Source organism: Girardinichthys multiradiatus, chromosome 18 (assembly GCF_021462225.1).
Source record: "Girardinichthys multiradiatus isolate DD_20200921_A chromosome 18, DD_fGirMul_XY1, whole genome shotgun sequence".
NCBI classification, from domain to species: domain Eukaryota; kingdom Metazoa; phylum Chordata; class Actinopteri; order Cyprinodontiformes; family Goodeidae; genus Girardinichthys; species Girardinichthys multiradiatus.
This window is the reverse complement of record NC_061810.1, coordinates 32,191,042-32,218,878: the sequence shown is the minus strand read 5'-3', so window position 1 is coordinate 32,218,878 and position 27,837 is coordinate 32,191,042. Positions and strand designations below refer to the sequence as shown.

General features: G+C 39.0%; 1 protein-coding gene across 3 annotated transcripts in view; it reads left to right on the top strand.

The window, feature by feature from the left end:
- Window positions 1-27,837, top strand: part of stard13b (StAR-related lipid transfer (START) domain containing 13b) — an 84,664-nt gene that overhangs the window by 28,558 nt on the left and 28,269 nt on the right. The window contains exon 1 of one of the 3 annotated variants that reach the window (XM_047391557.1): window positions 10,284-10,666. The exons of 1 other annotated variant lie outside the window; for it this stretch is intronic. In XM_047391557.1, coding sequence (XP_047247513.1) covers window positions 10,543-10,666 — 124 coding nt within the window. In that variant the 5' untranslated portion in view covers window positions 10,284-10,542. Of the gene's footprint in view, window positions 1-10,283; window positions 10,667-17,252; window positions 17,466-27,837 lie in introns of those variants that run through there. One more of the 3 variants, XM_047391556.1, reaches the window with a different exon arrangement.

Sequence of the window (27,837 nt, the reverse complement as noted above, 5' to 3'; positions counted from 1 at the left end):
ACTTTAAAACACAGTTACAAAAACATCACTTCATTCTTTTTAATCATACATCACAACTGATTAACATTATATCTCTTTCACATAAAGCTGATTCTTTACTTTAATTATCAGTTCTTAACCATATCTCAATCATACATCTTTTAACTTGATAATCAAAGATTACTAATTTCATTTAATACTTGTAAAAGAATGGAAAATCATCATTCATAATTTCTTTGGATACTTGTTTATATTTCTGCAAAAGATAAGACAGATAATATGTGGCTCCACACAGACCCCTCCAGTCTCTCAGTCCCAGAATATAAGAATATGCTTGTTTTCATTCTCTACTGCTTCAACTGTGTATTTTAATAATCATTGCATGGATTACACATAAGGGTATTTATTGTAATTTTTATGGAGTTAACTGTGAGCTGTTACTAAATGTTGCATGGATTACATGGAAAGATCTCACCTTATTTTGACACTGGACAACAAACAGCCCACTGGTCAACTTAATTCAGAGGAATATATAATCATTTTACAGTTTCTCCTTTTCAATTGCGTTTGAGCTTCTAGCTCATGGTAGTTATTAATTTCCATGATCAAAGTTAAAAGCTGCACAGGTGGCTGCAGCCCTGTGCAGCGGTCCCATCTCAGCTGGAGGCAGGCTAGCTCCCTTGGTGTCCAGACTATAAATGAATCACATAGGTGCAAAGTCACCACTACTTAGCCTCAGAGTGGGGGATAAATACAAAATTGTCTGCATTTTATTTTCTATTTTGATTGAAAATAGTTGTTTTACTGTGACTTCTTTTAGATTTCTAACTCGGTTTAAAAATCAAACCAACATGGTCTAAGGGAAATGTCATGTTTCAAGGCAGTGCAGTACTTTTTCAAGTGCAATAGATAAATTATTTTTTTATTTATTTTAATAAATATTTGCTTTAAATAATCATAATCTTAGTTTGCAATTCACCAGAGCAACAAATGACTGCTTGAGAAAAAAACTGTAGTTTAAAACACTAAAATCCCAGGAACATTCAGAAAGACGTCATTTCTGCTCCAGTTCTGACTAGCATTGTTAAACAATATCAACCATAAAAGTATGAACTAAAATCTTAACACTAAATGCAGCTTGAAGACTTTATGTTTTTTCTGCTAGTGCTGCTGAAATACATTTTTGTCCTCATTCAGTGCTTACCTTTACAGAAGCACACAAACACATGAGTCAATGCAAAGGAAGCTGAACCTTTTTATTCAGACAAGCTTTTAGGAAGGTTTTTTTTTTAATTATATACTCTCATGTGTGCCCCTCTGCCATTTTTGGGTATTTTTAAATTAATTTTGTTTGATTAGTGGTATATTTGTGTGGTGCTATACAAATACAGTTTACTTACTTTACTGACTTAAGCCAAGCATATTTCCTCAGGTTTGGTTTACTCCAACAGCTCTTTCAGTAGCCTCACAGGTTTCACACAGAAACTGCAAGGATTCCAGATGTTGTAGGGAGGCAAAAGGTCTACTTCAAATCTAGGCCACTAGCCCCAACCTCTTCATCCTCAGGTTGACAGAGCGCGTGAAACAGCTCACACCGAGGTCTGTCTTTCTGCAGTGAAGCAAGGCAGCATGTGAGCATGCTACCGGAGTTTTACATAGCTGTGGGCTTTCACCTGTGCCCAGATAACAAAAAAAAAAAAAACAGAGCATGGTATTTTAAAGAGTTTCTGTCCTGGGGCAGTGTACCGGTGCAGCTTTCTTGTGGTTTCAAACCTGATTAAACAATTTGGCTCAATAATCAAAGCACAATGACAGGCAGAAGCAGATCAGGCTTCCTGTATTCTTTAGGCTTATCTGTGGCTTAGATTATAAACAGACGTATGCTGAAGGATTAAGGTTCTGTTTAAAATAGAAATAGATTAGTTGGTTTTATTAGGCTGACATGCTGAAATAATACAGACTTTACAGGGCAAACATTGGTTCTCACCCCATTTTCATGTTAAAATGTCCTTGCCAAAATTATGAACCGCCACAGCGCATGCTGTAGGTCTTGGCTAGAGGGGGCCAGCAGGACCACGTCATCTGCAAAAAGCAGAGACGAAATCCATTGGTCCCCAAACCAGACCCCCTCCGGCCCTTGGCTGCGTCTAGAAATCCTGTCGATAAAAGTTATGAACAGGACCGGTGACAAAGGGCAGCCCTGCCGGATGCCAACATGCACCGGGAACAGGTCTGAAACTCCTGCTCCGCTCGTACAGATGGCCCCTAATAAAGGGCCCCCAATTCCATACTCCTGGAGCACCCCCCACAGGGCATCATGAGGGACACAGTCGAATGCCTTCTCCAGGTCCACAAAACACATGTGAACCGGTTGGGCAAACTCCCATGAACCTTCGAGTACCCTGTAGAGGGTATAGAGCTGGTCCAGTGTCCCACGGCCGGGAGGAAAACCACACTGCTCCTCCTGAAGCCGAGGTTCGACTATCGGCCGGACTCTCCTCTCCAATACCCTGGCATAGGTCTTACCAGGGAGGCTGAGGAGTGTGATTCCCCTGTAGTTGGAACACACCCTCCGGTCCCCCTTCTTATGAACGGGGACCACCACCCCAGTCTGCCAGTCCAGAAGCACTGTCCCAGACCGCCACGCAATGTTGAAGAGGCGTGTCAACCATGACAGCCCAACAACATCCAGAGATTTGAGGTACTCACAGCGGATCTCATCCACCCCCGAAGCCTTGCCACCGCGGAGCTTCTTAAGCACCTCAGTGACTTCAGCCTGGGTGATGAAAGAGTCCAACCCCGAGTCCCCAGCCTCCCCAGCCTCTCAAATAAAGAAATGTAGGGGTTTACCAACAATCTCTGGTTAAGATTATGTGATATTAAGACACCACAATATTTTTCATTACAGTAAAGTCTGTCTTCAAAACGCCATACAGCTTTTCAGGTGAGTTAAGTGTAAACTATTATTGTGAGACCTAGATAATTAGGCAAGTATGTTAAGCTCATCACACTGTATGATGATGATTAAGACATTTAAAATAAGAAAGTAAATAATTCTTGAGGTGACCTGCTGGGTTGGAAGGGTCAGTGAATAAAATCCTGACAAAAAAAAGCCTCCGCCCCTTTTTAATTATTATTGTGGCAGCATTTTGGGTATTTGGTAGAAAAAAAGATATTAACAAAACAGACAGACAAGACACAAACAATTTGTAGGAGAATACCATTCTAATTGTTAACCGCTATCCAACTGAAGTTACCTTCTGCTTTGGAGCTTCCTGGTGGTGCGAAAGTAAAAGGTATGTTACAAATTGTTTTAATCTGCATGGCACTTGATCACCTCTAGCTGAAAATCTAAAACTCTTAGACTGACCAAAATTGAACTGTAATATTTTACACTGTATAGAACATTTAAAATACACTTTGAGATAAGTTAAAACACAAAAAAGAACATTTCAATATTTTTCTTTTACATTTACTGTATTTTTGAAGACAACGAACTGAAGATTCATATACTATTACATATCTACCTTTTGTTTCAATGGCAAATGAAGACATGATGCCATTGGAAAATGATGCTCTGCATCACCCTCCTATTCTTTTAACAACATAGTATACATAATTTGATTACTATATAACCGGGTTCCCAAAGATTTTTGGACATGTTAAAAAATTCGGCCACCTGAGCGCCCTGCTCTCACCCATCAAGTATTTTGCACACATGCTGTGCAACAGCAAGTTGGCTCAGATATTGCAGGAAATACACATTAACAACACTACTACTCTCACACTACACTATGCAAAAGCTTACCTCGCCTCGGGATCCTGGATGCTTGCGGGAAACTGCCACAATCACTTACTTTCTGATTAATTTGGCTAATTATGATTTAAAAATTTGGGAGCACTAATAAATCATTACAAATTCATTTATAATTGGTCAGTTAATAATTTAATATACAAAAAAATACAGTAATGCCATGAAAGTTAAAATACCTAAAATACCTAATACCTAAAAGTCTTTTCTTGTTCTTTTCTTGTTAACGCAATATTGTGTATTATCTAATGAGCTGAATGGATTGTTACATCTCTACAGTCACCAAGAAGACAAACGGAACAGAACAATAGAAATACCTCTGGAGTACTAAAAAGGTCACAAAACAGTACCTACTGGCTGCATGATTAGTGATGTCACGCTCTATATAAGAAGTCACACTGTGTTCTTGCCAGAACCCTTAGGAGCAAAAAAGCCAAGGCAAAAAAAGACAGAGATAAATGCAAACAGTTCTAGTCTTCATCCTTGCACACTGATGTCTTGGCAGGCTGTTGTCGATGAGAGCATGTACAGCTGTATTGTACTATCTTCTATCAATCTCCCATATTTCTGCAGATTTCCACTCTTGGAACTCCATCAAAATTCGGGGTATATGATTCTCATCTTACAAAAGAGTCTAAGGTCTATTTAACAAAAAGCACCACCAAGCAGGAAAATATCTGTTAGCTCAGTGAAAATGTAGACTGCTGTGTCTTGAATATCAGGATTTTGCTGATATGATAATGCCCAGGGATAAACATTTTAAAACAGACAAACTTTAAAACAATAAGAAATACTCAAAATCACATCTACCACACAGAATACTGAGCAGATACTGTCATAGAAATTAATATGACCCAATGTATGGATTAAAATAACATCTGCTCCCTATGTAAATATTTCCATTGATTATCTTTTTATAAAGCACATAATGCACAATACATTCTTTAGCAACTTTATAAGCCAATATTGCCACAAAATGTTCATAAATGGCATATGAAAGGCAAAAAATAGCATTTGCCATGAAACATTTCAGTCCTTTAGAGGAAAATTTGTGGAACACAGAAGGGAGTTTCCACTGGAGAGAAGACTCTAAGTTCATACATAAATTTAAGTTTAAACAGCTGTAGTTGTTTTTTTATTTTTGGTCAGACACTACTTTATTTTCTCTCTGGGAATTGTTTGAACTTGCTTTATATTGTCTTATGTCATCCCTTAGAATATCATAAACTATTTATTCACAGTTATCCTGTCAGTTTTGTTTTTTGGTGATTGCTGTGGAGCTTAAATGAACCTTGATGTATGCTGCGCATTCTTAGAAAGATGATAGGAGTCAGTTTATTATGAAATATGATGGCTAAAGCCACTTTAAAAAGACCTAAAGGCAATTAACAGTAGTACATTTTACATCTGTGAGAATAAGAAAACAGAAAAAACAGAGTGAGTGAAATGTACCTCTGTGATTAAATGCTTGTTACTCTAACAGAAACCAGGTGCGGTACAGTGGTTTAAATGTTACCCATGCATGTTTTGTGGGCATTGCAACCTTAATAGATTTAGAACTGACAGCATTACATGCTTTGTCATACAATTAAACAATGACCATATATACCATTATCATGCCAGTTTTGCATGGTTCAAGCCACCTTATACAAATGTTGACCTCTGCAGACTTTAAAGCTTGTGTAGGGTCCTCAAGTTTTTTTTCTTCCTTATTTTAATTCATTTTAACAGAAGTCATGTCAGAAATCTCACCATAAATGACAGATCTGCTGTTCATAATTAATCAGAATTTTGGAAAAAAAGGATTGTACATAATTGATCTCCATTTTGGAAATGAATGATTCTAGCTCATACTAAAGGAAAAAAACTATGACGTTTTAATTGACGTCCCACTAAGAAAACAGAATTAGTGGCCACCTTAATGCATTGGAACCAAAGTCAACTCCTCCTTTCCAAACCATACAACCTAAAGCCAGATATATACCACATGTGTGGCTCCTCTGGAAAAACGAACTCGAATTGGGAATATATGGTCAGGAAATTTATAGCACATGCATACGATGAGCCCTCAGGGACCGGGACAGAGGTGGAGAGGAGATCTCTCCGCCTCCTGGTTCCCTCAGTCCTTGTTTCCATTAGGCTGGGAAGTGCAATCTCCCAGATGTTTCAAGGGGGCCTGTTGTAAGACCTCCTGGCCAACAGCATGACCCATTCATAGAGGAGAAATCAGTTTTCTCACGTCTGGGATTTTCCCCCAGCAGCCACAGGACAAGCATTTCACATCAGTCATCAGACATGGATGGAGGCAACACACTTAGAAACTCTGCAATGTAGATAAATTGTGCAGCAAATATCTGTTTATCTGTTTCTGTTAGTCAAAGCTGGGGCAGGGGGTAGAGATGAGAAAGAGCAGATGAAAAATGATCCAGAGAATGTTCAGTTTTTCAGGGTAAGAGTGCTTCTTTCTTGAAGCCAACTGGCCAAAACAAACAAAAGAGTGAGTCAGTGAAGGGAAAACATTCCCAAGCTAACTGATGTTTCCTTCCCTTGCATCTGCTGCTGCTTCAACTGCCAAAGACTGCTCTAGAGGCTGGGGCATTGTCTGGCTAATGTGATCTTCAACCTGATAAGGTTCACCTTTATTCTACAAGATATTAATTTTGCAGTTGGAACAGCACAGTGACAGGCTCTTTGGTGATTCATATTGGAGGCGGTCAAAACCTCACTGCTGTGTTTTCTTGTCACTTTCACACATTGGGATGACAGAGATGGTATTTTTCTTTCTGTTTTGTTTTCTATTCTCACCTTGATTGATGCCCTGTTTGTAACATGAAATTGTCTTCAACTTTTGTATCCTGTTTTCAACCCTTCTCATTCTACAGGATATCCAAAGTTACTTTAGCACGATGATGTATAAATGATATGATGATTGTTTGAGGGACTCAGTATGGAAAAAAAATTATCATATCTTTATTATTTTTAATAATAGTTAGGAAATTATTTATGATCCTTAATGTATTCTAAAAGTGACAAACTTTTTTGCTGACATTCTGTGTTTTGACTTACCCTCCAACTGCAAGCTTTAATGAAAAGACCCTGACAAAAATGAACTAAGGTCTCTGGAGAAGTGTGTGTGTGTGTGTGTGTGTGTGGGTGTGTGTGTACTGCTCCATGGTCTCTGGTCATTACTCATTGTTCTGGTTAACTTGTGACTATCTGTGACAGAATCACTTGGATCCAGCTAAACAGGAATTACACTGAGAACATTGTAATTATTTTACTGTGATTGAGCAAATTTTAAAGCATTGCTTCATGAGAAAAACATGCAGACCTCTATGCTTTGAGATTATCCATCCATCTACTTTCCTCTAATCAGGTAACAGAGGTACTGTGTCCATAAAAGGAAACCCAAAGATTTATCTAAGCTGCAACACTCTCCAGCTCATTTCGGGGGATCCCAATGTGTTTCATGCCCAGAAGGTAAACATGGAGAAGAAGCGGCTCTACTCCGAGCTTCCCACCAAATGATGAAGTTCCTCACTTTTTTCTCAAAGGCTGAGCCTAGCCACACCACAGAAAAGTCTAATTTCATCTGCTTGTGTCCAGTATCTGGTTCTTTCAGTTATGATCCATATCTTATGACCGTAGGTGAGAGCTGGAACATAGACAAGCCAATAAAATTACATCTTCGATTTTTACCTCAGCTCTTTCTTTACCACAGCAGACTTGAGCAAAACCCACATAACAGCAGCCAAAACCCCAATCCGTCTATCCTGCCACCCCTTGTAAACAAAGACACCTGAATTTTTACGCTGGAGGCAGAGACTGAACTCTGACCAGGTGATAGTAATCTACCTTTTCCTAGTTGAGAACCATGGCTATAGACTACCTGAATTGAGCTGACTGGGCATTAGAGTAGGACTAGACCAGGAGCTGACCCACATCCTGGTCGTTTCCCAGTTGGGTGTGTCCAACTGCAGTCCTTGAGAGCTTAATGTCCTGATTTTTCTCCGCTCTAACACAGCTGATTTGAATTGTTGAACTACCTCCTCATCAAGTTCATCAGAGGCCTGGTATTGAACCATTGTTTGATTTAGGTGTGTTGGACCAGGGAAAGATCTAAAACATGCAGGGTACTGGTCTTTGAGGAGTGACTTTGGACATCCCTGCCTTAGAGTAAGTGTAGCCTTCAGCCATCTTGGGACAGGTCTCATCCACCCCTGAACAACTGCTTTCAGGACAGATCCAGTAAAATTAGAACTGTTATCTAATTGAGTTACTGTACATGCAGAACTTGTCTTTATCAGCTCAGTTCTTCTTTTTGTAAACAACCTGTTAACAGATCTTTTAATTTGATCTCAAAACAAAGTGGTGATGTTATTTCCAAGTATGTTACATTTATTTGCTGCTGTTAATCATTTGTCATTCTCAGTGGCAAAATGCGCCTTTATTCTTATTGAAATGACACAGAAAACTGGCCTAGTTAGCTTGTTTGTCTGAAAAAACTGTCAATCCTCACCCACTCACACCATATGTTTTAAATAGAATTAAACCTATTATAACAGTAATTCTAGCTGGTGCCCACAGAATGTTTTCAGCTGATATGATATCACGAGTTTCAGGTCACCACCTACATGGGCATACAATATTAGCAGAAAATTCCTAAAATAATTCTGGTAGAACGATTATTGAAACAGTTGTCCTGCAGGCAGCCACAGCAGCTGGCTTTTAGAAGAAAAAATGATGTTTATTCTTCAGGCATGAGCAAATGCCTTCTTTTGTTTCAGGATTTCTGGTGCAAGCTTTTGTAATAACAAAAGTAAATGGTCCTGAACCTGAATCTGTGCCCCTGTTGAAGAGTTGATTTATTCTTACTTATCCGGAGAGAACTCGCTGAACTTCCACCAATCTTTAAAGCAATATAAAGCATAATGCTAAAACAAAAGTAGGTTAAAATCTCAAAAATATTATTCCATAGTCACACATAATGGCAGCAAATGATCCTAAAAACCCTTTCAGAATATAAAGAAAAATGATTACGGATTACTTCCCTCAACAGATATCAAACAGTTAGGGATGAAAAATAAGGAATTTTGGCAAATTATATATTTGGAAAAGCATCGTTGATCATCAAAGACTCTGCATTTCCCATATTGAATGTTTAAGATTGTTTCAAGACAGCCAAGCATTAGTGTGTATTTATGGCAGTGTGGTGTTGAATGGTTTGTTACTTGTGATGCCTCCAAGTACTTTATGTAAAACTTAGTTCTGTTTTGAGTCTGAGGTTTGAGCTACTAGATGGCATAGAAAATGAAAATAAATTTACTTCCAGTAAGGCACTGATACTGTATTTTGCTATAATATTAATTAAGCTACGTTTTCAGCAACCTTAAGCCTAAGTATCTGAAATAGTATTCACATTAAGAAGAGTACTAACCTTTGTAGACAATAGAAAATGTATTTCTTGCAATTTAGCTTTCATGTAGTCTGTGATTAGTTAGGTCTCATAGTATATGTGCGGTTCTGGGAAATAAGGTATTCGCTCCCCTGCCGATTGTTATTGTTTTTGCTTTTTTGTCTCACTTAAATGTTTCAGATCATCAAACCTTTTTAATATCAGACCAAAATAACATGAGTTAGGCCTACAACAAATTCCTATTTTCAAATGATTTTTTGTTTTTGTTTTTTAGGGAAAAAAAGCTTAACAATATAAATGCAATAGCATATTGAAATGTAGCTGAATTTGTGTTATTGCCAAATGTCCAAAAAATATATTTTGTTTGTTTGTTTTTTACTGCAGCTAACATTACGTTTTATATACAAGGCAGCCATTTTCGATTTCATGGTCTGGGTTGGTGAGAAACCACGGACTTTTCAATTTTTGACTCGTACTTCCAGGGAACGTTTTTATTAAATTTCACTAATTCAAACATGAAAGTGTAAACCTCTGAGTAATAAATAAAACGATAATTGCACCTTAACCTTCAGCCAATCAAGAAATGCCAAAAGTGCTGAGTCAGTTTGTTTATGACACAAAACAACAAATTAAAAAAGTCCAAGCCCTCCTACTGTATAACTCAGTTTGAAGATATATCAACATGTTGAAAAACTTGATATTTACTGACTTGGTTCTTGTTTTAAGAAGTTAGAGTTAAGGCATTTCTTCAAAAATATGAATAGAATACAGTAGAATGCAATAGAATACAAAATAATATCCTTTATTGTCATTGTCACAAGTACAACACAATTGGAAAAAAGCTATCTGGTTTGTGAATAGAGCAATCAATAATTTGTGTAAAATATTACATAGAAATGCTTTAGTGATATGGGATCCTGTGTTGTTCCTTGTGTATTAACAAGACACTACATACCTTGCAATCCATCGTAATATGGTGAACTGGGAATCCCTATGATTTCTGCGGTACCTGAAGGCATCGCGGTTGTCAGTGCATGAATCACTCCGCACACACAAACCCAGGAACACACACGCACATCTGGTGGGCAGTGTGAAATCCTGTCTCTGTGCTTTAGTGTGACTTTCTCAATATTATTTGTTAAAACTGATTTCCGATTGAGTAAGAGGAAGATATAGGCCTATTTTTTTTTATTTTTGCAAAACTATTTTGAATACCAGCAGTGATGTGATAAAAGAAACTTAATCCCGGGACAAAGTGTTTTTTTTTTTTTTTACTTTTTTAAAAGCTGTGTGCGGGAACCAGCGGATTTTATTATGTCAGAGTTTAGGTTTTGAGATGACTTCTAAAAGAAATTCATCGAAGTTGAAGCTCCGGCGGTCATTCAGCGAGCAGCTGCGGACCTCTACGTCCAAAGCCTGGGATTTACTCTGGAAGAACGTTAGGGAGCGGAGACTGGCAGGTCAGTAACCCGCTTTAGGCGCACTCTGGAGCCGAAGCACATGAGTGGAGTTAAGCTTGTAACCCACTACAGCTGGCTAAATGCATGGGTATATATATAATATTATCTCGGCAGAGCCGTTTTAATTAGTGAACGCCCCTTTCATAAAATGTTAGAATATTTCAGTCACATTCGTGAAGTTTGGAGAAACTGTTTCTAAAATCTGATATGACTTTGTCTTTGTTTGATTTGCCGCTGTTGTCCTGATATTTCTGAAGTTTGTCCATTACTCAATTACCAGCATAAGCACAGGTCATGTTATAGCCTATTCTAACTGTTCTGCCACATTGCATGTTTGTTATGGTTTAGGGAAATATTAGAATATACGGTCAAACGTTTGAGTTTTTTTAGTGCTTAAAAAAGTGTCATTTACTAGCGTTATGTGCAGAAAAAAATCATGCCCATATTTGTAGCGCTGCTTTGTTACAATTTCACGACAAAGGATAATGAACTGACTCACGCCGCAAGGGGGCGGTGGTGAGTCATTTTAAACATCTGAAATCTAAAGCAAGACTACACTAATTAAAAATTAGCAATATTAATCTAAATAATTTTTTCTCTAATTAATATTTGTGGTGTCAAATGATTACTTTGTGTTCAAACAGACTTAATAACAATATCATTAACAGCTCATGCATTCATAAATTTTGCACATTTAAATTCCTTTTGTTTGTCGTACAGTTTCAATTTTCAATATATGTTCTTGTCTTTGGGTACATTGCAAAAGTAAATACCATGTTGCTCGGTGTCTCTCTGAGAGAACAAAGGGAACAAATTAACCTTCAGCTGCTTTGTTTATTTATGTAAACACCTGACTGCAAATAAACCAACTCAGACTGTTTTCTAGAAATATGATTCTAATGAAATGGACAATAGATATTTGGTATGAGGAGGACAAGGCTGCAAAGCATTGCTCAGTAACAATAGTCTCTATCTGTGCCCCTCCAACCCACCCACCATCACCCTTACAAACTCCATCTATCTTCAAACATATTGTTTATTTAAAATTTTATAGAATGGAACAGTCACCCATCTTTTAAAGATACAGTAGTTAGTGCACATTAATAGTAAATGTTGTGTAAACTCAGTATTGTCAATAGAAAAAATGTAACCTGCAAAATATATGAATACAAAAAAAATCAAGATATGGCCATACAGTTAAAAAAATCTATTTGTACATGATTTGTTTTTTTTTATTAAAGTGTTTAAAAATATTTTAAATAAAAAAATATATACAACTGAAGTATATTTTGCCACAACATAGCAATAGAACCAGTAACCATACAAACCAGTACCAAGAGATTCAATAATCAACCATCCAGGGATCAGAAGTGGGCAGTTTCCCCCTGATCTGCTCAGATTGATGATCAGCAGGTGAGATACTGAAAGAAAAATCATTACACATTTTTCTTATTTATTACTTGAATTAAAACTACAAACCTTTACCATTTTAGTCTATAAATAAAACAATAAACAGCATGTCATTTTTTTAATACACTCCAGCTGCAATGGACTGGTGACCTGTCCAGGGTGTATCCCGGCTCCTGCCCATAGACTGCTGGAGATAAGCACCAGCTTCCCTGCGACCCACTATGGAAGAAGTGGTAGAAAATGACTGACTGACTTTATTTGGTTTACAAAAATTTTGTGAAGATTAGGGACATATGCTTTGATGAATAAATGTGTAAGCTTGTTATTAATTTGTATTAGATTCAAAATTACTACCTGTATCGAAGGACCTGCTGCCCTTTCTTTTGTGTTTACAGTCCTCATAATAAAAAATATGGATTTGCAGATTGGACCACAAAGACAACCTGAAATCTGTATTGGCCAGGAAAAGCCCAATTGACGCACCTTCAAGTATCACTTTTGCAGAATCTGACATTTTTGGTCCTATAGCTGCATGCAGTAGGACATAAATGCAAAGTGAAGCATTTAGAGTCCTTTATAAAGGCATACTAAATCCATATAGGCTGCAATATGTTTAATAAAATAACAGAAAAATAAAAATGTAATCAGTGTTGAAGATTACATCTTAAAGGGACAAACCTTAATTGAAATGAAAAAGACAGATAATTTAGAGGCAAATGCTGGGAGTGATGGTACAAGGTTGATGGCATATCCTTTTCTGCAGTTGCATAGTTTTACCATTAGATGCAGTGAATTGACCACACTAGCACAACACATCATGTGAGAAAGTCACATGAATTACAAAAGAACACTCGGTCTTCATCAGGCAGGCTGAAGTCATACTAATGGAGACCAGATGTTATATGTGATATAAGAACTTGATGGTGTGCTGTATTTGCTTAGGGAGTTTTAACTTTCCCACCAGGCTGTGTGATTTGTGTGTGAAGTCTGACGTTTACTTGGCTCTGTGGTGCTCACTACTGAGGGACCTCACTGGTAAAGCAACTGAGAGCTGGGATGTTGGGGTACTTAAAACATTAATCTTCTTTCTTTTTATCATTAGGTATTCAAAGTGAATGACGAAAGAATACGATTAGGGCACATATAAAACACATTTTTTGTGAACTCAGAGAAGATTTCTCTTTTTTAACATTTCCAGGGATGGCATAATTTAACATCATTTTTGGTTGGTTTACAGTGCCTTGGCTTGCAAATGAAGTACTGCAGACAAGTGGCCGAAGACTTCTATTACAAAGCAGATGTTAGTGAAATCAGAGGGAGAAATGTGGTGTGTATGGAATTTGGATCACATTTACACCACTGACAGCAAATTTCTGGCTCATTGGAGATGAATTTGGTCAGTCAAGAAATACTTTTTTTAACAGAAGATGACCAATTTAAAACTGAGGACTGATGGATGGCTGCTGCTTCAGAGAGTCCGATAAAGAGCTCCATAAAACCACAGCTTGAGATGCAGAATGAAAAAGAGAAAATGCTATTTAGAGTAGAGCTCCAGCTTCAGGACGTTCTCCATCTAATTTAATTAGGTTGTGATTTCTGTTATTATTTTGTAAAACCAAAACCATGTTGCAGAATAGGCATGGACTGGTATGTGATTCTCTCAGTATGATAACCTTTAGTAAATTTACCATGTTTAGAAAATGCCTGTGTTAACACAAAACTGAATACAAAAATGTTTAACATATACCTTATATTTCTTGTTTTTTTAATTATATTAGATAGACTTAAGTAGAAATACTGAATAAAAACACTCTTTAAATTTAGTAGAGGTTTTCAAGTACTTCAAGAATATTATACCTTCTACAGTTTTGCTACTTATATTGTAACACAAGTATAACAAGCTGGTATGAATCCCATTGTTGGTGCTCTATTAGGTTTGTCACTATCACTGTCCATGCTTTTTGAAACAGACAAACAGCTGAATTTGTTTCTTTTAAGAAAACTGCAGGAGCTTTTTGTAGACTAGCTCACCAGCAGTGCTCAGCAACAGGTGGGAGAGGGGCAGTGTTGTGCTTTTCTTTGCATCACACTGTTGGAGGAACCTCTGGTGACTCCAACACTTTCTCTGGCATTTCCTTAAAAGACTTAATGCTGTAGGAATAGTATTAATAAAACCTTGCAGTTTTGAAACACTTTGGTATAAACTGATCCCAGTAACTGACCAGTGACTCATGTCACAATAAAGGCCTTTTCACTAGTCTTAGTCAGAATAGTGAAAGTATCGTTGTGTAAAAAGTCAGCTTTCTGAGCCACTGCAATGCTACAACTTACTTTTAGTTATTGTCTTTTGCTGTGATTTGTACTCTGCAATCGGATATTCCTTTTGTGAATATTATAATTAAAAAGTATTAATGAAATCATAAGATTTCCAAATATCCTAAGTCAATTACAGTTCCAAGATATGTGTTAATTTTAAGAGACAAATCATTAACAAGCTGGTGAAGAAATGTTAACTAAAGTTTGATGCATAACGTGGTCCTGAGCTCTGAATTCAGACATCTGATGTCTCAGGACACATTTTGTGTCACACTGAGGTTATTTTTAAGATTTAACCATCGGAAACATAGCCACAGTGGTACCATGACTTTTCAGTGCAGATTACACGTGTCTCCTGAGGGATCAAACCACATCACAGCTGCCTTTGCTCCCACATGTGGGCCTCAAGATAAACAGTGAAGTTTCTCCCTCTGTTATCACACCTGGCTGACGCTGAGCATTATAAGCTGGAGGTTTCCAAAGGCTACACAAGCATTAGTTAAATAACTGCATTCATTACAAGTTATATTATTGACCATGTCATGATGGCTGCATTTATTTTCTTCCCGGTTTTAATCCAAGAAACATCTTAAACTTCATTTGCTGTCCTCATTATGATGATCAATAAAAACATCTATGTTAGCCCTACCGGTTTATCACAAAGCCTTGGTATGTGTTTGTGTTTCTGCAATGCAGGTTTATATTTCCGCTGCTATGTTGTTTGGCAACTTAGCTCTGAGACCCAGACAGAGGCGTGCTGCATCATGTTTGAAAAGGGCCAGAGTCACAGTGCTCCCTCTGAGGACAGACCACAGTCGTTTCTATAATTGCATGCAGTCCAGAGTTAAACACAAGGGCATCTTTGAGCACAACAGAGAGTTTTTAGCTCTTTCGGAATCCCAATTGAGCTATCTGAATGCAGACAGAGACGATGTCACCATTAATCTCACTCATTATGATTCTGTAATCGGATACATGTGGTGCACTTGGAAAATTTTATCGTCTAGACAAGGAAGGAAGTCCAAAACAGAGACTGATTGATAGCGCTTACGCTGTTACACACACACTACCTCTTATTTATGGATCTGATGCCTTAAACGGTAATTTTACTACATGAATGAACACAGGTACTTGTGAGCAAAACATGAGTCACCACTTGATGAAATCATCAGAACAGACTCTCAGCATCACTGACTTCTTTTAGGTGTAACAGCCTCCTATTAATACAGCTCCTCTCCAGGGTGTGGAGAGAGCCATTAAACCCCGGAGAAGTTTATGAAATGTGCAGCCGGCTCTGAAGTGTGCTTCTGAATTGTGGTCTTTGTGAGCCTAAGCTGGGGTGGATTTTGCCAGCCAGGCAGAGGAACAGACAGAAGCTGTGTTTAACTTGGTGGCTTGCCCGTTTGTGCTCTTTTCACATGTATGGCGCCGTGCTTGCAATAAATAGGCGGGTTTGTATGCTGAGGCTTGAACAGTCATAAGAGTGGTCCGTTGGATGTGTAGGTATTTCACAATGTTTTTCTACTCTTAAATACAAAGTTAATTAATTAATCTGAAACAATTTGTAAACTAAGCAAATTTTGAGTATGAGATAAAGCTAAAACAAAAATTGTATTGTTTAATTTTGTTTGTCATTGCTTAGCTTAGTTTACAGATATGCTCAAACCATGCTCCCAGATTCATCTCCTCTGACTGTTATTTCATACCTGTATTAACAAAGTATTTGGTACCCATTGATTGAACCATTGCATAACAGTTTTTTTGTATAAGTATTTTCCTGAAATATAAATCTAAATACTAATAAAGGAAAAATAATTATAATGCCTGATAACTTGCATGCTTGGAGTCTCTTGTGTATAAGTAAAGTCCAGGTTAGAAATATAGAGTAACAAACTGGGACACAGTGCATGTTCTGAGCAATTCCTTGAATTTATGAATGGATCCAGCAACATCAAACAGTTATTTATAACAATACTTTTGAAAAGCAATGCTATCTACATGCAATATTTGTTTCCCTTTTTTTTCAGCAATAATATCACAATTTTCTACCCTGGTTTTTCACCAACCAGTAAGGTGTGCATGCATGGATATTTGGAAATTTAACATAAACATTCAATGGGTCTATAAGACAGTATTCTGTTTTGCTGCTTTTTTAAAGTTTAATTTAAATTATTTACTTGACCTATTTGTCTCATCACAAAATTGAAAAACATTGCAAGTTGTGAGTTTAAATTCATTATTACATCATATGTAATAAAGAATGAGAGTGAAACATTTTGTGAATTAAAGGGTTTTTATCAGTAGAGCTCCAGGTCACGCGTATATTCAGGCTAAATCTATTTCCTCTGCTGAATGGTTGACACTTCGAGGTGACCTACTATGAGAACTTCCTGGCACTGTCAGAAATTAGCATTCCCTAACCAGCAGGACAACTTCTCCCCTCCTCTTTTCTTACAGTTTTCTCTAAAGTATCACTCTCACCCAGTAATCTTGGCACCAGCATCACCCAAACAGCACAGAAGTTGTTCTAGCACAGGGCAAGTCTCACAGCCACTATTTTTGTAAGCCCTCCCACACCCTACATCATCCATTTCTTCTCCCTTACTCAGTTCATAGGCATTCCAGTGGTATTTATATTTCCCTCCAGAGCAGGGGGAGTTTGTTGAGCCTTCATACAGACAGTGGCTTCAGTTCAGAAAGGTGGGCCATATTTTTCCTGCTTCCTTGCGATTGGCTTCACTGTGGTCACATGGCCTGCAACACACTTGTACTCCTCCTCCCTGGGTTCCACTGAGCCGTCCCTCTCAGCTCTCTTTAGGCTTTTTGCGCATGTATATGAAGTCTTCTGTTGTGTGTGGGTGATTGTGCTTCAGGCACTCGCCAGGGGCTTGTTTGGGGTAAAATACAGCTATGTTTCGAGAGCTCCCAGAGTCCACAGGCAGTGACTGCCTGAGCAGTATGACCCCCGAAACTCAGGATATCTACCTTAGAATGGATCATTGCCATAGGCGCTCTGGCTACAGGCTGGGCAGGATCATTGCCAGACACCAACTAGTCAAGAGGATTGCTGGAGGTAGGAGATGTCTCTGGAAATAAGTAACAGCTCAGTCCATTGCTTCATAGTTTAGTTTGGAAGCAGGGTTTTTCTAATGGGCTCCTTTGGGATTTTCTATTTAAATTGGATCCTCTTAGATAGATTCAATGAATAGTCAAAACTCAAGGTAAATAGATCACAATGTGTTTGAATGTTTTTGACTTGCTGATTTGGTGAAAAATTGGCAGATTGAGCTGACCGTCTTTGTCAAATGTCACATGGTCTTCTGTGTTTTTATTCATTTTCAGAAAGAACAAATATTTGATGAGAGTCATAATTTAAGGAAAAACACTGTCAATAAAGTGTTGTTGTGGGTGTTTCATAAAAGAAGTCAGATATTACCTTGAGCCTATTGGTAGTCAAGGGTATATCAAATAGTATTACTTGATAAGCCTTATGATTAAACATCCAAGGAGCACTGCGCCCAGAGTGTAAACAAGAGATGTCAATGAATGTCTCTCTTGACGCTTTTACAACCCTTCAGCTTATTTCTGCACTGCTGTTTGGAGACAGGAGTGTTTTCTTTCATTACAGCAGAGTTTGACCTCTCCTTTAGCTCTCTCCAAAATTCAAAAATCTTGTTTTGTCTGTAAATCTCAGATGAATATAAACTCCTTGAGGCTAAAAGGAGGTGTGGCGTGCCTAAACAATAAAGAGTACAAACTGACTCAAGTCTTGGTTCCTCCTGCAGGTGTGAACACCCTGATGCTGTATTAGAGGGGTGGGTACACTTCATAGTACAGGGAACTTCAGAGACATAGTTCCCTTTCCAGTCGCTCTCACAGCATTCAGATAAAATAACAGATTGTGTGGGTAAGATTTTGTTTATCGCCACAGAGGACGTAAGGGAAATTGTGCACTTTTGATCCCTTTGATGTGGATGATATTCAGTTTATTGTTGCATAGATTAATGAAGATGTCATAAAGAAGTTGACATAATCAGATTTTTGCTGGCAAGTGAAGTCATTTAATCTGGTGTGTATTTTCAGATAATACAGATAAGCAGCAATTTGACTTCTATTTGGCACGGAGCAAAATATGTAAACTTAAAGTGTGGTTTACGATTGTTCTGTCAAACAGTGAGTTTAATGTTTCAATGTTTTTTGTGTTTGTAGGAATTTCTTTTTGTCCTAAACTAATAATGAATTATATTTTTAAATATGTCTTTGGTTGACTGAAAGAAAACACTTTAAAGCTCATTTGTAATCATGGGAAAGTTACTGGTTTAAAGTAAAGTGCAGTTTCAAAACAACTAAAATAATTTGCCATACTGTTCCTATAGTTTCTAGTTCATTAAAAAGCAATGTGGCGGTATGGAAATGATTCCAACTGCGACAAACATGGTCAGTGGAAAGCAAAGGAGTGCCACTTATTGCTTACCTGTTCCAAAAAACAATTGACGCCAGACTTTAGAAAAAGTTTTGCCATTACAGCGTGTTTTCTGAAAGGACCAAAACAACATGGGGATGTTGTAGTCAACCCACCCCTGTTTACACCTCTGAGTTGCTAAGCAAGGTAGTCACAAATAGTCTGTGTGACCAGCTAGTTGGGAAATTTAAAGCCCACCAGAACTAGGGCAGGTTAGTGCCTCATGCATATACAGTGCCTTGTGAAAGTATTCGGCCCCCTTGAACCCCCCTGTTGTCCCAAATGACTGATGATGATAAATAGAATCCACCTGTGTGTAATCAAGTCTCCATATAAATGCACCTGCTCTGTGATAGTCTCAGGGTTCTGTTCAAAGTGCAGAGAGCATCATGAAGACCAAGGAACACACCAGGCAGGTCCGAGATACTGTTGTGGAGAAGTTTAAAGCCGGATTTGGATACAAAAAGATTTCCCAAACTTTAAACATCCCAAGGAGCACTGTGCAAGCAATCATATTGAAATGGAAGGAGTATCAGACCACTGCAAATCTACCAAGACCCAGCCGTCCCTCTAAACTTTCATCTCAAACAAGGAGAAGACTGATCAGAGATGCAGCCAAGAGGCCCATGATCACTCTGGATGAACTGCAGAGATCTACAGCTGAGGTGGGAAAGTCTGTCCATAGGACAACAATCAGTCATACACTGCACAAATCTGGCCTTTATGGAAGAGTGGCAAGAAGAAAGGCATTTCTCAAAGATATCCATAAAAAGTCCCATTTAAAGTTTGCCACAAGCCACCTGGGAGACACACCAAACATGTGGAAGAAGGTGCTCTGGTCAGATGAAACCAAAATCTAACTGTTTGGCCACAATGCAAAATGATATGTTTGGCGTAAAAGCAACACAGCTCATCATCCTGAACACACCATCCCTCCTGTCAAACATGGTGGTGGCAGCATCATGGTTTGGGCCTGCTTTTTGTCAGCTGGGACAGGGAAGATGGTCAAAATTGATGGGAAGATGGATGGGGCCAAATACAGGACCATTCTGGCAGAAAACCTGTTGGCATCTGCAAGAGACCTGAGACTGGGACGGAGATTTATCTTCCAACAAGACAATGATCCAAACATAAAGCCAAATCTACAATGGAATGGTTCACAAATAAACGTATCCAGGTGTTGGAATGGCCAAGTCAAAGTCCAGACCTGAATCCAATCGAGAATCTTTGGAAAGAGCTGAAGACTGCTGTTCACGAACGCTCTCCATCCAACCTCACTGAGCTCGAGCTGTTTTGGAAGGAAGAATGGGCAAGAATTTCAGTCTCTCGATGTGCAGAACTGATAGAGACATACCCCAAGCGACTTGCAGCTGTAATTGCAGCAAAGGGTGGCGCTACAAAGTATTAATGCAAGGGGGCCGAATAATATTGCACGGCCCACTTTTCAGTTTTTTATTTCTTAAAAAAGTTTGACACATCCAATAAATTTCATTCCACTTCACGATTGTGCCCCACTGTTGATTCTTCACAAAAAATTTGAATTTTATATCTTTATGTTTGAAGCCCGAAATGCGGCAAGAGGTTGACCAGTTTAAGGGGGCCGAGTACTTTCGCAAGGCACTGTAGTTGCTTCCTATTAACCCATGCTGGATGGTGTCGTGCTGAAGTGCCACAAGACAGAGGAGATTAATAGATTTCAGTGTCTTTAGTTGGTCTATATCGAGCCTGCAATGTTGTCTCCCTTCCTTTGGTTTCACAATTAAATATTGTTATACTTCATAAAAATAGTAATATTTTGGAACCATAATATTTGTTATTTACAAATATCAAACGGTGAAACTTTATTACACCGATAAAGTCTAAAACAGTTGTTTTAAGGTTAATGTGTCATCCCCTGTTTGTACCCATCTCTTTGTCTAGTATTGGTTGTTTATTTTATAGAAAGTTTTTGTAAAGTGCAATATATCAGTTACTGTCTGGAAATTGTAAGACGTATTGTATTTTTGGTGATTTTTTGGAATTGTGATCATGTCATTTCGCCGACTCATACATTCCTGCTCTATGGGTCTATTGACACCGCAGGCCGTGAGTGAATGGGGACCTTGGTGATGGGCGGAATAACTCACTCGCTGTCACATACTAAATTCTAAGGATGCCTGTTCATCTTAGTCATATTTCCAGTCAGACACCAGAGCCGTCTTGTGTTATTTTCAAAAAATTCTATGCAGTGTCTCAGTATCTAGAGTAGGGGATAGATAAGAAAGACAGAGGCACAGGCATTGTTGGATTGTTATGCAAGTAAAGATGTCTGCCTTCACTCTGGAGGAATGTGTCCATTTTCTGAAAATATTCTTCATATTTCTGAGGAGCATTCCATATGTTAATACTTTGGAGAGGCTGCCACATAGTTTCAACATTCTCCTTTGTCTGCTGCAACCCCCCTTTTTTATCCCAAGGTTTGCAGGATTTTGTACATTGTTTTGAAACTGGGTAGAAATTCACACATTCGGATCCACAGAGGATGTGTTGTCCTTGGAGACAATGATAATTACCGAAAATAACTCCAATAGCCCACTAAATTAATTATGTCAGGGAGGTTGTTTTCTTATAGAATGTGCTGGACCATAATGGAAACTCACCAGTTGAATGATTCACAGACCATTACGTTTGTTTCCGAGTGTTCCAGCTTTGCCAAGAAAGAGCTCTGGAAACTACATCAGTATGTTGAGGGAAGCCTGAAGCAGCTGAAAACTACAGCGTGACTAAAAGTTCGACCTCTGACTGTGCTTGTTGCTTCTCCTCGTTGAGAAGCTGTTGTGTCTCAGATAACAAGCCCTTCTACCATAGTCGTTCTTTAAGACATTTTAAACTTGATCAAACCTTAGGCTGGACAGACTAACACTCTATCCTGCTGTGGTTGGAAAAGGACATCCTGTGAACTTGTAACCATTGACGTTTGATCTTTTGTTAAATGACAATGGTAATTTCGTGCCACGTGTGTGCATTTCAGTGACACTCCCTGCATTATGGAAATACATATTATGTCATGTATTATGCAATTATGGGTGAAAGGCATGTGTCTCACAGTGTGCCCTGAATAACTACTGCAATGCCACTATTCTTTGCTGTTTTTTCCAAAAATAAGTTTCTGTTTGTTATGTGGGTGCCAGTTATTTCCCCTATTTGCCTTTTCATACCTTTTAGTATTTTAGTCATATACCCGAATTTTTTGGGTAGAAAGGAAGAGCTGCTTGCTACTGGTCGTTTCTTAACATCCATGAAGTAATTTTTCTTAATCTACCTATAAATAATATCTACCTGCAGGAAGTTGCTCAGATCAGATTTACCTTTTTTGATTAGGGGTCATAATTTGTGATAATATGTAAGACACAACTGTCTCAAATGGGAATTAGAACTACAATAAATGGAAATAGGGTGTGATATATGATCTCAAGAAAATTACATATATATAAATAAATGAAGTTATATGTGACATTTGTACATACAGTGCCTTGCGGAAGTACTCGGCCCCCTCTTGACACATTTCAGGCTTCAAACATAAAGATATAAAATTTAAATTTTTTGTGAAGAATCAACAAGTGGGACACAATCGTGAATTTATTGGATGTGTCAAACTTTTTTAACAAATAAAAAAAAGAAAAGTGGGGCGTGCAATATTATTCGGCCCCCTTGTGTTAATACTTTGTAGTGCCACCCTTTGCTCCAATTACAGCTGCAAGTCGCTTGGGGTATGTCTCTATCAGTTCTGCACATCGAGAGACTGAAATTCTTGCCCATTCTTCCTTCCAAAACAGCTCGAGCTCAGTGAGGTTGGATGGAGAGCGTTCGTGAACAGCAGTCTTCAGCTCTTTCCACAGATTCATGATTGGATTCAGGTCTGGACTTTGAGTTGGCCATTCCAACACCTGGATACGTTTATTTGTGAACCATTCCATTGTAGATTTGGCTTTATGTTTTGGATCATTGTCTTGTTGGAAGATAAATCTCCGTCCCAGTCTCAGGTCTCTTGCAGACTCCAACAGGTTTTCTTCCAGAATTGTCCTGTATTTGGCCCCATCCATCTTCCCATCAATTTTGACCATTTTCCCTGTCCCTGCTGACGAAAAGCAGGCCCAAACTATGATGCTGCCACCACCATGTTTGACAGTGGGAATGGTGTGTTCAGGGTGATGAGCTGTGTTGCTTTTATGCCAAACATATCGTTTTGCATTGTGGCCAAACAGTCTGATTTTGGTTTCATTTGACCAGAGCACCTTCTTCCACATGTTTGGTGTGTCTCCCAGGTGGCTTGTGGCAAACTTTAAATGGGACTTTTTATGGATATCTTTGAGAAATGCCTTTCTTCTTGCCACTCTTCCATAAAGGCCAGATTTGTGCAGTGTAACACTGATTGTTGTCCTATGGACAGACTCTCCCACCTCAGCTGTAGATCTCTGCAGTTCATCCAGAGTGATCATGGGCCTCTTGGCTGCATCTCTGATCAGTCTTCTCCTTGTTCGAGATGAAAGTTTAGAGGGACGTCCGGGTCTTGGTAGATTTGCAGTGTTCTGATACTCCTTCCACTTCAATATGGTTGCTTGCACAGTGCTCCTTGGGATGTTTAAAGTTTGGGAATTAACAGGATGAAACCTCCAGCAGAACCAGGCTCAGTGTGAGCGGCCATCTGCCACGACCGACTGGGAGTTTGAGAGAACAGAGCAGAGACACAAAAAGAACAAAGAAGCACTGATCCAGAAGTACTTTCTATGGGAAGGAAAAGTAAATGTTAATGGATGTAGCTCCTTTAGTCGTTTCACCTAGAAAGAAAGAACAGATAAACTCTGAGCCAGTTTTCAAGGTTAGCGTCTGAAAGAGAGCACATAGTTAGTCACAGTAAAAGCTCAGTCAATTGCCATGTCTAGGAGAGAGAACGGGTTAAACACTGAAAGACAGGGCTATGTGGATCATCGGTAGAAGGTGAGCATTAAGTGGTTGCCAGCAGAAGCTTGGACGATTCCCCTCTCCAGAAAGGTGTCACTGGTAGACACAGAGCCAGGCCAGGTGTAGCTTCTAGGAAGAGAATAGAGAGAACAAAGTTAAACGCTGAAATAACAGCAAATAATGCAAAATTGGAGAGTAGTGTGAGAATGTAGTAAAGAGGGTGAAAGTGGTCGTTATGTCCTCCAGCAGCCTAAGCCTATAGCAGCATAACAACACAGATAGTTTCAGTATCTTTATGTTTGAAGCCTGAAATGTGGCAAGAGGCTGAAAAGTTCAAGGGGGCCGAGTACTTTCGCAAGGCACTGTATTTATGATATTTACTTACACAGTTAATCATAAATAGTTAACTACTAAGAGAAATATACTGATATGCAAAAATGTAAGTACATGAATACAAAACTGTTTGTAGGGTAAAAAATGGTAGTGGAATACATGAATACAAAACTGTTTGTGGGGTAAAAAATGGTAGTGGAAATGAATAAAATGGCAACACCTAGGAATGAATTAAGGCTTTATATTGGGGAAGGGGTAAATTGGCACTGAGCCTTGTGCTGTGCTCATTTGTTCAGCAAATTTTTAAGCATTCTTTATTTACATTTTTTCACACCTGCCTAAAACATTCGCACAGTACTGTATGTATAAAAAAACTTTATTAGCAACTGCTTTGGGATTATTTTAATTGTAATGGACATGACCGAAACGGAAACAAAAAGGAAAAGAAAAAGAAGCAAGAAGCAAGAAAGAGAGAGAGGTCAAGCAAAAAGGAAAAAGGGAGAGAAAGAGAGAAGAACAGAGGAGAGAAAGAAGGATAAGAGAATATAAGATACCCTAGAAGACTGCTTATACACCTGCAGAAACATAAAAGTGCACGGTACTAATGAATGCAAGATGTATTTAGTGGTAACTACTGCTCAATATTAAACATATGTGTATCTGTTAACACCTGAATCCAAACCACTGTGGGAGCACGCTTGTGTATATAAGGTTTCTCCTTAAAAATATGCAATGGTGAGTGTGAGGAGCCACAGACCTGCCCCCCTGGACCTGAGACAGACACAGAGGAGATCTGAGCTACATCACCTCCCACGCAGAGCCCCGACAGAGCCAGGGGGCCGAGGCCCTGGTAAGCAGCCACTGGGAGTGATCCGGCACACACCAAAGCATCCAGCCCCGGTCACCAGGAACCACCAGTACACCAGCGGGCAGAGACACCAGCCACTGACAGAGGGTGTGGCTGAAGGAAATAGGCCCCACATTTGATGGGGGACCTGAGCTGATCCAGGAGAGGGAACAGCCCAAGACCCAACCTGACACAAAAACAGATGCACCCACTCACAATCACAGATTCCCACCTTCATGCCTAAACATAAAAATACTCACACCCACACAACCAAAGTTAAAGACACAACAGTGGATGTTGTACACTCACTCAAACTCACTATACCTACTCTATACTACCAGATCCAGGTACCGATACCCCAGAGGGGCAACCAGCCCCCTTACCCAAGAGGTAGTCCCCTTCATTCCAGGGTAGGGGTGGAGACAGGCAAACCGGCCGAGCACCAGCCAACTAGTGCCGGAACCGCCCAAACCTGAGCGACCCCAGCCCCCAATGACCCACGTCCCCATCCGGAGAGGGAGCCATGAACAAAAGAGGGGTGTACCTGGTCCAAACAAGCCTGTCAACCAAAACTGTCCCAGGCCAAAACAGTCCCAACCCCCCAATAAAGTCCAGTCTCAACCCCATGAGCCCCCAACCCCCAATGAACCCCAACACGAGTTAGTATGGATCACTATTGTCAATCAGTGACTGTAGTGTGAATTGTTCCTCCATATGTTTTTTTAAACTCTAAAGTTTTTCAGATTCTAACTGTCTGAACAGGATAATGTGCTTGCCCTTTGGAAATAGAGAAGACAGCAGCACTCCTCCGTATTTGGACGAGAAGCTGTACTCTTCGTCCGTGACTAATATTGACGGTTGTTTGAAAATTCAGCTGAAAAGGAGTTTGCATTGTTCTCTTTTTTGAAGAGGGGCTGTAACAGTAAAGGGGCTCTTCAAAGTAAAGAATAGTTAGACTCTGTCCCCTTGCTCTCAGAACTCCTCTCTTATCTAGACTGCATTATTCATCAACTCTTTGCTGCAGCATTAGGCACATTTCATCAGCTAAGTGTGAGACGCAGTTATCTGCTCCTTTATTCAAACCGTAGTTTGAAGAACTGTGTATGCGAATGACCACATTACTTTGCTAGTGGTGATACCTAATTTAAATCAGCTGTTAAATAGTGTCCATTTTCCTTTCTGAAAGGAAAGGATAAAAGCACGTTGATAAAAGCATTCGCATTAACAGCATGAACAAAGGTTGATCTTTTCGATGCATCTCCATGTCAGGGTTTTAAGCATAAACGTTAGGTTAATTTTAATAACACTGATATGCTTACTTGTAGTTTGGAACTGTGTGCTGTAGGAAATGCAGATTTGAACTCATATTTTGTATTGGAATACAAACAGTGTTGATCAAAACAACTGTAAATTAACAATGTTTCACAGAAAAGCTTTTTTATATTAATTGAAAAAACTCTACTATGAGAAAATAAGGATGTAGTGTGTTGCTTTGAGTCAAACATGTTTTGCTTTCAATGATAAATTGAACTGAAGCAGCACGATTCATTTGAAGATGTAACATTTTGTCTCCAAAGCCAACCATCCTTAACAGGCAAAAAGATTCAGCCCTAGGATGAAGCAAACACTAGCAAAAACTCTGCTAACTATTTATTCTACATTTTGATTAAAACTTTAAGCAGTGTTTTTGATGGTTTATGTGTAGTTTGTAATTTCCAGCCCTAGTGATGAAGAATGATTAAATGATTTAGGAATTTTCTAAAAGTCAGGAGCAAACTGGCTTTCCCCAACAAACTTCTTGAAAGTCAACTCCATAAAGATTCTCTCGAGAGTCCTGCTTGTTACTTGTTGCAGACTGGATTCATGGTCTACGTGTAGAGCTGTTTGTCCTGACAGCTGCCACATGTGCACAGCTAATCATTTACTAAGTGCATATTTTAGAAATGCCTTTGCTGCACTGTAACAAGAATGGGAAGTCACACATTAACCCAGAAACATACAGTACTTAGTTCCTCAGCATTTAACACATCACAGAATTCCACATATGTGCCTTAGTGAACTATTTAGGCCAACTGATTACAAACTATATGCTAACCTCTAAGTTATTGGTAACTGAAAAAGTAAGATTAAAGCAAGATAAGTTTGTCGATTGATTTCCTTCCCCTTTTCTGTGCAATAAGATACATGCTGAAGGAGAGTTCTAATTATATTAAGATTTGACAGTTTTTGAATTTTGTCTTAAATAAGAATAAAATGTATGATTAAATGCCAGGCAAATGCATGTTGAAGTTCAGCAACTGGCTGCCCTCCTGTGGTAGAAAAGCTAATCACATGCCACTAGAAAAAAGTGTGTGCTGCATTCATTCAGTTCCTGCATCTATCTCTCACCTACTTCTCTGTGTTAGAGTTTTACATTTTAACTCTTAACTATGACTGTGTTCACATATATGGCAGAGGCTGTGTCTATCAAGAAGAACAATCACAGGGCCGGGGTGGTTGTAAGCTGACCTTTACCTCCTGAAACACAATAATTCATGCTGCCTGTATTATCATCTCTGTTGCAACTTACCAGCTTGTTGCATGAGTGCTGCTAGGCTCCTGATGCAGTCCGGCTGTTCTTTCATGTTGTTAATTAGGACCAGCATCTGTTGGGATGGGTCCTTGCTTTAATTGTGGACGACCTGAGAAGGGGTTCTCACGGTTGGGGCACTTATTCTAAAGTTGGCCCCCTCTGTACCCGCTGACTCTCTGAGGCCATTCAAAGAGAAGGAGGAAACTTTACTTTAGAGTTTCTCCACTGGGAAAAATTCCAAATGAGAGGAAGGGGGACCTAATGAAACTCTGCGGGACTTGACTTGACAG